Source organism: Oncorhynchus keta, chromosome 26 (assembly GCF_023373465.1).
Source record: "Oncorhynchus keta strain PuntledgeMale-10-30-2019 chromosome 26, Oket_V2, whole genome shotgun sequence".
Classification (NCBI taxonomy): domain Eukaryota; kingdom Metazoa; phylum Chordata; class Actinopteri; order Salmoniformes; family Salmonidae; genus Oncorhynchus; species Oncorhynchus keta.
Window position 1 is genome coordinate 44662428 of NC_068446.1, and position 12799 is coordinate 44675226.

The window sequence follows — 12799 nt, forward strand, 5'->3', positions numbered from 1 at the left end:
AAAGGTCTTCCTCTCTTCTTCATCAACAGTTCCGTAGAACACCATCACTGAAAGGTCTTCCTCTCTTCTTCATCAACAGTTCCGTAGAACACCATCACTGAAAGGTCTTCCTCTCTTCTTCATCAACAGTTCCGTAGAACACCATCACTGAATTCCGTAGCAACATAAGACCGTGACAAACAGTAGCACAAGATGTCTTGAATTTAAACAAATTCTGTCACGTTTTTTTTTTTTTTTTTTTAAATCTTTTTTTTTTTTAGGGCATCAACATCACAAATTATTTTTAAGTGATTCTGTCCACAGTTGAAAAAAAAAACCATGAATATTGGAACTTATACCGGTATACCAACAAGGAAACACTGAATGGTGTTCAGGTTGTCCTTCTGGGGACTGGGGCTGCTGGGCTGTTCAATGGCAGACAGGCTGAAAAGGTTGGAAGCAGACCATGGGTTCAATCACTATTTGAAATCATTAAAAATATGTGAGCGGGGCTTGATTGGTGCAATGGAACTAATGAGATAGTTACAAAAGTGCAAACCCCCCTTACCTGATACTCCAGGCAGGCTAAAGCATAAGATCAACGTTTTTGAAAAGATTTCAAATAGTATTTGAACCCAGGTCTGGTTGGAAGGTGATGCAGGAGGGGGACCAGTGAAACTAAGGCAGGTTGGGAAGGGAATGGGTGGAGACAGACGGACAAGGACCCGCACACACGCACGCACGCACGCACGCACACACACACACACGCACGCACGCACGCACGCACGCACGCACGCACAAGGGCGTATCACACACGTGCACGAAAGGGAGAAAAAAGACATACACAAAACACACACAAAACACACACCCCCTGTCCCTCTCTTTCCTCGTCAATGGCTCTTTTATCCAACATGGCTGCCAGACATGAATGTGACTCCACACCCTGTTCCAACCACAGTCTAATAACAGGCACACCCAGACCGGACCAGACCGGACCAGACCATGAACCCTGCCTGCTAAGGTAACAGTATGTGTATATTTAGGCACACACACACACACTGATACATGCAAACACACACACACACACACACACACACACACACACACACACACACACACACACACACACACACACACACACACACACACACACACACACACACACACACACACACACACACACACACGCACACACATAAGCCTCCACACAAATGCGTGCAGTACATAGTAGCCCACACACCCTATCCTCAACCGGGTGGTGGAGCACGTTTTGACAATGGATTTAGAATTGTATATCTATATATATATATATATATATATATATATATATATATATATATATATATATTTTACATTTTCACTTGAACCTGATTGGTCAACTCCCCCTCCTGCATTAATTGACATAATTGGTATTATTTTGGGGCTGCAGTGTTGTGGCCGTGTAACTTTGTCCACTCAGATGGACGTTAAAACACTCAAAACAATCCAGACACATAAGATATGGGATAAAAGGCATGAGTTCTGTTGGTGAGGGGTTAATATAGCACCAGTCCTGTTTAGTAGAGACCTTGAAAGAGTAGGATTATGAAATTAAATAGTAGAGACCTTGAAGAGTAGGATTATGAAAATAAATAATAAAGACATTGAAAGAGTAGGAATATGAAAATAAATAATAAAGATCTTGAAGAGTAGGATTATGAAAATAAATAATAAAGACCTTGAAGAGTAGGAATATGAAAATAAATAATAAAGACCTTGAAGAGTAGGATTATGAAAATAAATAATAAAGACCTTGAAGAGTAGGAATATGAAAATAAATAATAAAGACCTTGAAGAGTAGGATTATGAAAATAAATAATAAAGACCTTGAAGAGTAGGATTATGAAAATAAATATTTAAATGCAAAAAGGCACAAAAAAAAGAAAAATTTCGTACAAATTTGCTCAACCAGACGGTTGGTATGTACATTATTATACAAAAGCATGTACATACACACATACATACAGACAGACAGTTGGACTAAGAGTAGGCTACATCTATTTTTTTTAATGAAAAATACTTATTTTGGTGAAAAAATATTATTGAATTGCTGGCAACACACTATATTAGGCAGCATACGTTGACAGTGCATGTCAGAGTAAAAACCAAGCCATGGGGTTGAAGGAATTGTCTGTAGAGCGCCGAGACAGGATTGTGTCGAGGCACAGATCTGGTTAAGGGTACCAAAAAAATGATTGGAACCACCAAGACTCTTCCTAGAGCTGGCCGCTCGGCCAAACTGAACAATCAGGGGAGAATGGCCTTGGTCAGGGAGGTGACCAAGAACCCGATGGTCACTCTGACAGAGCTCCAGAGTTCCTCTGTGCAGATGGGAGATCCTTCCAGAAGGACAACCATCTCTGCAGGACTCCACGAATCAGGCCTTTATGGTAAAGTGACCAGGCGGAAGCCACTCCTCAGTAAAATGCACATGACAACCCGCTTGGAGTTTGCCAAAAGGCACCTAAAGGAGTCAGACCATGAGAAACAAGATTCTCTGGTCTAATGAAAGCAAGATTGAACTCTTTGTCTATGGAGAATGCATGGCGGTATAGATCCTGCCTGTCTCTGTTAGGTATCAACGAGGACCCTGCCAATCCCTAAAGGGGATATCTGGGATGTATTTTAAACCAATCCCTAAAGGGGATATCTGGGATGTATTTTAAACCAATCCCTAAAGGGGATATCTGGGATGTATTTTAAACCAATCCCTAAAGGGGATATCTGGGATGTATTTTAAACCAATCCCTAAAGGGGATATCTGGGATGTATTTTAAACCAATCCCTAAAGGGGATATCTGGGATGTATTTCAAACCAATCCCTAAAGGGGATATCTGGGATGTATTTTAAACCAATCCCTAAAGGGGATATCTGGGATGTATTTTAAACCAATCCCTAAAGGGGATATCTGGGATGTATTTTAAACCAATCCCTAAAGGGGGGATATAAACCAATCCCTAAAGGGGGATGTATTTTAAACCAATCCCTAAAAACCAATCCCTAAAGGGGATATCTGGGATGTATTTTAAACCAATCCCTAAAGGGGATATCTGGGATGTATTTTAAACCAATCCCTAAAGGGGATATCTGGGATGTATTTTAAACCAATCCCTAAAGGGGATATCTGGGATGTATTTTAAACCAATCCCTAAAGGGGATATCTGGGATGTATTTTAAACCAATCCCTAAAGGGGATATCTGGGATGTATTTTAAACCAATCCCTAAAGGGGATATCTGAGATGTATTTTAAACCAATCCCTAAAGGGGATATCTGGGATGTATTTTAAACCAATCCCTAAAGGGGATATCTGGGATGTATTTTAAACCAATCCCTAAAGGGGATATCTGGGATGTATTTTAAACCAATCCCTAAAGGGGATATCTGAGGATGTATTTTAAACCAATCCCTAAAGGGGATATCTGGGATATATTTTAAACCAATCCCTAAAGGGGATATCTGTATTTTAAACCAATCCCTAAAGGATGTATTTTAAACCAATCCCTAAAGGGGATATCTGGGATGTATTTTAAACCAATCCCTAAAGGGGATATCTGGGATGTATTTTAAACCAATCCCTAAAGGGAATATCTGGGATGTATTTTAAACCAATCCCTTACCAGGTATTTTAACGATGGTCCCGTATGACCAGGTATGTGATGTGTGTATAATGACTGATAACAGAATACTACTAAGAGGTGACAGGTAGATAACGTTGAGGAGCGAGTATATGAAAACACTTACATTATATAACATTCCAGTTCACATTCTCTCTCTCTCACACACACACACACACACACACAGTAGTAAACACGTTGCCATGTGTCCGTGTCACAAAAACACAGAAAAGAAACCAGACACACTTCGTGTGCTTTCGTAAATTCAGTCTGGTCATCTGCTCCGACTCTCATCTGAGTGTGCAGAATAACTGATGAATTCCCTTAACACCCGTGGAATATGGCCGTTGTCAGTAAACCTCAGTAAACTCATCAGCCAGAGCATCCGGTCTGAAAACGAAACGCTCTGAATTTGGAACGGACAATCTGGCAGCACAGTTACAGTCACCAACTCTCTGGATAACATGAAAACAGCCTAACCAGCTCTGCTAAGGAAAGTAATGTTCCGTCAGCTTTTCTCTCTCACTTAGATGTCTGGAAGTAGCTAGCAAGTTAACGTGACTGCTGTTGTTAGTACATTCAGATCGACCCTTAAAGAGATGGGCGGGGCTACGGCTTAAGAGGGTGTGAACCCTTAAAGAGATGGGCGGGGCTACGGCTTAAGAGGGTGTGAACCCTTAAGGAGATGGGCGGGGCTACGGCTTGAGGGTGTGTACCCTTAAAGAGATGGGCAGGGCTACGGCTTGAGGGTGTGAACCCTTAAAGAGATGGGCGGGGCTAAGGCTTAAGATAATATATAATAATAATATAATATAATAATAATATTAAGAGGGTGTGAATGATGCTGAATGGGTGTAGACAAAGTAGAGCTCTCCAGAAAGTGTGTCAAAAATATTGGCTTAAAAAAAGTTGATCAACTTTTAAAGCAGAATTACTTTCCCATTGTTGCTCAAATGCAGTGTATGATATACCATTATATAGCTCTGAGTCTCTACTTTAATCCAATGTAAAAAATAAAATAAAAACAATTTCAAATATGCTATATATGATCCGGTCGGTCACATATTAATATACAGTCAGTAGTAAACCCGTTCTCCTGTGTCCGTGTCACACACACACACACACACACTTACCATATAGAGCCTTGGCGCTAATCTTGCTGTCAGATCTGGCCACCCCACTGCAGAGAGAGGAAGAGCAGGAGGAAGAGGAGGAGGAGGGGTTACCAGGGTTACGTAGTCTGCCCTTCATCGCTTCTCCGATTGTTTTTCTCAAACTCATCCAAAATGTCACCAATGTACTACAAACACTATCTATCACTAATCAGTCGCGCTACACATTCACACTGGGCTACAGTGAGTAAGAGTTTCCAGACAGGACTGGAAGAGATTAGTCCTGAGATTCTGAGCATATGGCCCAGAGAGAGAGAGAAGAGGCATGGAGAACAGGGAGAGAGAAGGAGAGCAAGAGACGGAGAGAGAGAGAGAGACAGAGAAGAGGCATGGAGAACAGGGAGAGAGAAGGAGAGCAAGAGACGGAGAGAAAGAGAGAGAGAGAGAAGGCGTGGGGCATTGAGAGAAAGGAGAGAGAGAGAGAAAAAGAGAGAGAGAGTGGAGGCATGGGCCTCGGGGGAAGGAGAGAGAGAGGAGGCGTGGGTCACGGGTAGAGAGGGAGTGAGAGGAGGCGTGGGTCACAGGTAGAGTAAGAGAGAGAGGGGGGGGGTGGGCGTAGGGCACATAGAGAGATAGCGAGAGAGAGAGAGAGAGGGGGAGAGTGGAGAGAAAGGGCACATGGAGAGAAAGAGAGAGGAGAGAGAGAGAGAGAGGGGGGGGCACATGGAGAGAGAGAGAGATAGAGAGAGAAGAGACAGAGAGAGAGAGAGAGAGAGAGAGAGAGAGGGGGGGCACATGGAGAGAGAGAGATAGCCTGAGGAAAGAGAGAGAGGGGGGCATGGGGCACATGGGGAGGCCTGGGGCACATGGAGAGAGAGAGAGGGGCACATGGGGAGGAGAGAGAGAGAGGAGGCCTGGGGCACATGGAGAGAGAGAGAGAGGGGGGGGGCACATGGAGAGAGAGAGAGAGAGGGGGGCACATGGAGAGAGAGAGATAGCGAGAAAGAGAAAGAGAGAGAGAGAGAGGCCTGGGGCACATGGAGAGAGAGAGAGAGGGGGCATGGGGCACATGGGGAGGGAGAGAGAGAGAGGAAAGCTGGGGCAGGAGAGAGAGAGAGAGGAAAGCTGGAGCCAGGAACCCAGGGAAAGCAAACATGCAACAGAAACAGAGGTTTCTCTGTCCTCCAGGAGTCCCTGACCCACACCCAGTCTGACATAAAATCACTAACCTAGTATATCTCACCGTGTTTAACTAGAAGTCTGGGAAAGGGCATCTATTAAAAGATGGAAAATGGATGTGTCACTCACTTGGCCTGCCTTATCGGAGGTCCCAGGATACTCATGATCTAAGACATCAGCCGGAGAAGAAGAGAGGCTGAGAGGAGAGAGAAATTACATCATGTTTGTTTACTAAACCGAGCCTAGGACGTTTCCCACAAGATTAATTCTATAGATGATATATATATATATATATATATCGATAGACTACGTCTAAAACAATCAACATCGGTTACACAACCGTAACGTCTTCTCACTTAAACATTGACAGAATCAAATCCAAGTTTATTGGTACAGAGATTTGCAGATGTTATCGCAGGTGCAGCAAAATGCATTGTGTTCCTGGCTCCAACAGTGCAGTAATATCTCAATGCTTGTGTTCAACAGGGCAGTAATATCTCCAACAGGGCAGTAATATCTAACAATGCTTGTGTTCCTGGCTCCAACAGGGCAGTAATATCTCCAACAGGGCAGTAATATCTAACAATGCTTGTGTTCCTGGCTCCAAGAGGGCAGTAATATCTAACAACGCTTGTCTTCCTAGCTCCAACAGGCAGTAATATCTAACAATGCTTGTGTTCCTGGCTCCAACAGGTGCAGTAATGCTTGTGTTCCTGGCTCCATGCTAACAATGCTTGTGTTTCTATCTAATATCAACAATGCTTGTGTTCCTGGCAGGGCAGTAATATCTAACAATGCTTGTGTTCCTGGCTCCAACAGGGCAGTAATAGTAATATCTAACAATGCTTGTGTTTCTAGCTCCAACAATGCAGTAATATCTAACAATGCTTGTGTTTCTAGCTCCAACAGTGCAGTAATATCTAACAATGCTTGTGTTCCTGGCTCCAACAGGGCAGTAATATCTAACAATGCTTGTGTTCCTGGCTCCAACAGTGCAGTAATATCTAACAATGCTTGTGTTCCTGGCTCCAACAGTGCAGTAATATCTAACAATGCTTGTGTTCCTGGCTCCAACAGGGCAGTAATATCTAACAATGATTGTGTTCCTGGCTCCAACAGGGCAGTAATATCTAACAATGCTTGTGTTCCTGGCTCCAACAGTTCAGTAGAGAACTTTTTAGGTTGTCAGCGATGTGCATGCTAAGGAACTTGAAAGACTTTGACCCTTTCCAATGCAGCCCCTGTTGATGGGGGTGTGCTCTCTCTGCTGTCTGCTTTAGGTCCACGATCAACTCCTTCGTTTTGTTGACGTTGAGGGAGAGGCTGTTTTCCTGGCACCACTCCGCCAGGCCCTCACCTCCTTCCTGTCATCTTAAGTTTCTGCCTATAAGTGGGGAGGAGTAGAATGGAGGAATGATCTGATTTTTTTTCCAAAGGGAGGGCCTTGTAGCTATCCAGGAAGAAGCAGTAGCAATGACCCTCGGTCCTCAATGCGAGTGTAGCACAGGAGACGTGTTGATAGAATTCCGGTAGCATTTTCCTCAGATTTCCGTGTGGTTCAGTACAACGTCAGGGTTGTAGGTTCGAATCCCATGGGGGACCAGTATGGGGGGGGTCAGAGTGCTGAGTGGGTGGGTCAGAGTGCTGGGTGGGTCAGAGTGCTGGGTGGGTCAGAGTGCTGGGTGGGTCAGAGTGCTGGGTGGGTCAGAGTGCTGGGTGGGTCAGAGTGCTGGGTGGGTCAGAGTGCTGGGTGGGTCAGAGTGCTGGGTGGGTCAGAGTGCTGGGTGGGTCAGAGTGCTGGGTGGGTCAGAGTGCTGGGTGGGTCAGAGTGCTGGGTGGGTCAGAGTGCTGGGTGGGTCAGAGTGCTTGGTGGGTCAGAGTGCTGGGTGGGTCAGAGTGCTGGGTGGGTCAGAGTGCTGGGACTAAGAACCGTTTATGACTAAGAACCGTTTATGACTAAGAACCGTTTATGACTAACAACCGTTTATGACTAACAACCGTTTATGACTAACAACCGTTTATGACTAACAACCGTTTATGACTAACAACCGTTTATGACTAACAACCGTTTATGACTAACAACCGTTTATGACTAACAACCGTTTATGACTAACAACCGTTTATGACTAACAACCGTTTATGACTAACAACCGTTTATGACTAACAACCGTTTATGACTAACAACCGTTTATGACATACCTGTTGAAATGATAAGAAGCCCAAAAGTAGTTAAAAACAATATTTCCATCTTAAGCAGCGAAACTGTTTGGGGAAAATCAGCTTTGTTTACATAGCAAGGATGAAAAGAATGTCATTTTGGCTGTAATGATCTCCAAAATTCAACTCGCACCGTTGATTTAGCAACAGACGCTACTAGCTCATCCAATCCCATTGTGACGCGAGGGGACGATGACACTATTTGGCATAACAGGGCCTCTAAGGTGGTAGGAGGACACAATAGGGCTAACAGCACTGTCACACAATCTCTAGCCTACGATTAGCATATGATTAGCCTACTATTAGCCTACTATTAAAAGAGCATATATAATTGACATTTGCTATGTTTTTAAATCAAATCAAATTGTATTTGTCACATACACATGATCAGCAGATGTTAGTGTGAGTGTAGCGAAATGCTTGTGCTTCTAGTTCCGACAATGCAGTAATAACCAACAAGTAATCTTGCTAACAATTCCAAAACTACTACCTTATAGACACAAGTGTAAGGCAATAAAGAATATGTACATAAAGATATATGAATGAGTGATGGTAATAATAATAATAATAATAATAATATATGCCATTTAGCAGACGCTTTTATCCAAAGCGACTAACAGTCATGTGTGCATACATTCTACGTATGGGTGGTCCCGGGAATCGAACCCACTACCCTGGCGTTACAAGCGCCATGCTCTACCAACTGAGCTACAGAAGGACCACTATGGTACAGAGCAGCATACTTGGTTTCCACTTCTTTAAGAGCCGTTGTCAGCTTATGCATTGGTGTTTTGGTTCAGACCCCGGGTTGAATAGAGCTGCCTTGGGAACTTCAAACAGGATCCAGGTCAGGGAAATCTCATTTCTGATCATATTTCTGGTGAGTGACCGCCAATCTAAATATCCCAAAGTTATTTTCGGGTGTAGGTAATAAAACAAGAAACATTCTCAGCAAATAACTTAGTAAATAACAGCCAGTTAAGTTAACTATTAGTTCATTTACTGTGCCTTAAGAAAACATAATAATAATAATATAATAATAATATAATAATATAATAATAAAACATACATGACCAAAGGACAGTAGAGCAATGACTCTTTATCTCTTGATGATAGGAACTGTGTAAAAAAAAAATAACATTTTAAAAAACTATCCCTTTCCTCTCGTCAGACTTGATGGCACCTCCTCAAGACAGTCAGTAACGATGACGTAATCATGTAATGTCTAATGTGTCTCCGTCTAATGACACCATAAATAATGGTGTCATTAGTAAATGATTAGTGTAAAACTCGTCTGGATATTAGTACGGCCTGATCCCTGATCTGTGTATGCTACAAAATCACCATAGGAGTTAGCAAGACAACACAAACAGATCTGAGACAAAGATAATATTAAAGGCCCAGTTCAGTCAAAAACGTGATTCTCCTGTATTTTAATATATATATTTCCACTCTATGATGTTGGAATAATATTGTGAAATTGTGAAAATGATGATAATGTCCTTTAGTGTAAGAGCTGTTTGAAAAGACCAGCTGAAGTTTCAGCCTGTTTTTGGAGGGATGGAGTTTTGACCTGCTTGGTGACATCACCAGGTCGGGAAATTAGCTAACAGACCAATAGGAAAGAGAGTTCCAAACCTCTCTGCCAATAACAGTTAGTTTTCAGTTTTCCCCTCCCCACTCAGACCACGCCCCCAGACAGTCCTAGAAACATTCTTGCTTGAGAAATAGCTCTTTGCTAAGAAGCGATTTTTGTTTATTTTTCACCATATTAATGGAAAACAAATCACAGTAAGTTACTTAATTGTTACTCAGAAATGATTGGATATTGAGATAAAAAAAAAATGTCTGCATTGGGCCTTTTAATGCATTGACTTACGAGAAGTAAAGTCTTGTTACGTTATGTCTACTCCTGCTCCGATGTTCGACATCACCGGTCGACTAACCACCGGGCCTGGCATCCATCTTTACTCACACCTGGACTTCGTTGCTTACCATTTATCTAGCGCTCTGTTCCGTCAGTCATCGGGTTGTAATTGTTTGTGTTTCCATGTCCAGACGCTTCTCTTGTTTTGTACCGGTCTTTGTTTGTTTGTTTGTTTGTTTTCTTCATTAAACCCACTAACTGCACCTTCTTCCTGACTCCCTGTGTCTACGTTACAGGTGTCTGCTTCACACTGCAGATTTGAGTTTCATTCAGTAACTTTTTAAATCGCCATTTTGTATTTTGGTGGGAAAAAAAATACCTACTTTTTTTTCATTTTTTTTTTTTACAAGAAGAGGATTATTTTCACTCTACTCTTCCCTTCCTTCTTTAAATGGTTGTTTACCTGAGTAGCCTTCTCCTCTAAGCATCCCTTTATATTAGCTTGTGCTATATTGATTACAATTGAGAGCCCAGGGTAGGTCTGATGTCACTCATTGGTTATTAGCTGCTACTATTAAGTGCTTGACTGACTGGTCAGGTACTGGCTCAGTCTACCTGTCAGCTGGGTGTCCATATGGTACAGGTATTACCAAGCAGAAGGGCTCTGATTGGGCCCTACCCCTTCGGCCCTGGTCAAAAAGTACTGTATATAGGGAATCATCATCGGGCTGAGGTAACAACGGGCTGAGGTGAGGTAACAAGGGGCTGAGGTAACAAGGGGCTGAGGTAACAACGGGCTGAGGTGAGGTAACAATGGGCTGAGGTGAGGTAACAAGGGGCTGAGGTGAGGTAACAAGGGGCTGAGGTGAGGTAACAACAGGCTGAGGTGAGGTAACAACGAGCTGAGGTGTGGTAACAACAGGCTGAGGTGAGGTATCAAGGGGCTGAGGTGAGGTAACAACAGGCTGAGGTGAGGTAACAACGAGCTGAGGTGAGGTAACAAGGGGCTGAGGTGAGGTAACAACGGGCTGAGGTGAGGTAACAAGGGGCTGAGGTGAGGTAACAAGGGGCTGAGGTGAGGTAACAAGGGGCTGAGGTGAGGTAACAAGGGGCTGAGGTGAGGTAACAACGGGCTGAGGTGAGGTAACAAGGGGCTGAGGTGAGGTAACAACGGGCTGAGGTGAGGTAACAACGGGCTGAGGTGAGGTAACAAGGGGCTGAGGTGAGGTAACAACGGGCTGAGGTGAGGTAACAAGGGGCTGAGGTGAGGTAACAACGGGCTGAGGTGAGGTAACAACAGGCTGAGGTGAGGTAACAACGGGCTGAGGTGAGGTAACAACGGGCTGAGGTGAGGTAACAAGGGGCTGAGGTGAGGTAACAACGGGCTGAGGTGAGGTAACAAGGGGCTGAGGTAACAACGGGCTGAGGTGAGGTAACAACGGGCTGAGGTGAGGTAACAACGGGCTGAGGTGAGGTAACAACGGGCTGAGGTGAGGTAACAAGGGGCTGAGGTGAGGTAACAACGGGCTGAGGTGAGGTAACAAGGGGCTGAGGTAACAACGGGCTGAGGTGAGGTAACAAGGGGCTGAGGTGAGGTAACAAGGGGCTGAGGTGAGGTAACAACGGGCTGAGGTGAGGTAACAAGGGGCTGAGGTAACAACGGGCTGAGGTGAGGTAACAACGGGCTGAGGTGAGGTAACAACGGGCTGAGGTGAGGTAACAAGGGGCTGAGGTGAGGTAACAACGGGCTGAGGTGAGGTAACAAGGGGCTGAGGTAACAACAGGCTGACAATCTCTCCCAGTGCCTGCTTCCATCTACAACAAGACACAGACTGTGAGGATATTAATAGCCATTAAAACTGTGTCGGAGGAGCAACAAGGAGCATGAGAGGCGCTGGAGCTTATCTAGATACAGCTTATCTACATATCTATATAATACCATAGCAGATTACACAAACAAAGTATGCACACCAAATGGAACCCCGTTCCCTGTATAGTGTCCTCCTTTTGACACAGAGTCCTTTGAACTATATAGGGAATAGGATGCCATTTGGGACGAATGCCATGACCAATAGGTGAATGAGAGGCCTGGGAGACTATAGTGACTAGGTAGTGTTTAATTCAACACTTCCTCTTTCCTCTCTTATCTCTCCTCTCTCCCATTGTTCCAGATAGCCAGGTGCTGGCAGGAGACTAGGTTTCTGGGTAGGAGGGAGGGAGGGGAGATGAGAGAGGGGCAGGGAGGGAGGGAGGGAGGGAGAGATGAGAGCGAGGGAGGGAGGGGATGAGAGAGAGGGAGGGAGGATGTGGATGGGAACATGCTCCCTCTGCTGTCTCCTGAAGTCCACGATTAGCTCCTTTGTTTTGTTGACGTTGAGAGGGAGGTTAGTTTCCTGGCACCACTCTCCCAGGCAGGGCCCTCACCTCCTCCCTGTAGGCTGTCTTGTCATTGTCGGTAATCAGGCCTACCACTGTTGTATTGTCTGCAAACTTGATGATTGATTTGGAGACATGCGTGGCCACGCACTCCTAGGTGAACATGGAGGAGAATCAGCAAAGCGGAGGTGTAATTTCCTTCCGTCACCACCTGGGGGCGACCCGTCAGGAAGTCCAGGATCCAGTTGCACAGGGCAAAGGTTCAAACCGAGGGCCCCGAGCTTAACGATGAGCTTAGAGGGTAAATGGTGTTGAAGGCTGAGGTGAGGTCCCTTTCACCTGGGTTTCTGCTAGTACACTGCTCAAAAAAATAAAGGGAACACTAAAATAACACATCCTAGATCTGAATGAAT

General features: G+C 44.4%; 1 protein-coding gene across 3 annotated transcripts in view; it reads right to left on the reverse strand.

The window, feature by feature from the left end:
* LOC127912164 (epidermal growth factor receptor kinase substrate 8-like protein 2) overlaps positions 1 to 12799 on the reverse strand; it is a 161682-nt gene that overhangs the window by 90640 nt on the left and 58243 nt on the right. For 2 of the 3 annotated variants that reach the window (XM_052481053.1, XM_052481054.1), the window contains exons 2-3: positions 6056 to 6122; positions 4769 to 4815 (exon numbers count right to left, since the gene is read on the reverse strand). In XM_052481053.1, the coding sequence (XP_052337013.1) occupies positions 4769 to 4815; positions 6056 to 6090 (82 nt within the window). In that variant the 5' untranslated portion in view covers positions 6091 to 6122. Of the gene's footprint in view, positions 1 to 4768; positions 5141 to 6055; positions 6123 to 12799 lie in introns of those variants that run through there. The other variant, XM_052481052.1, reaches the window with a different exon arrangement.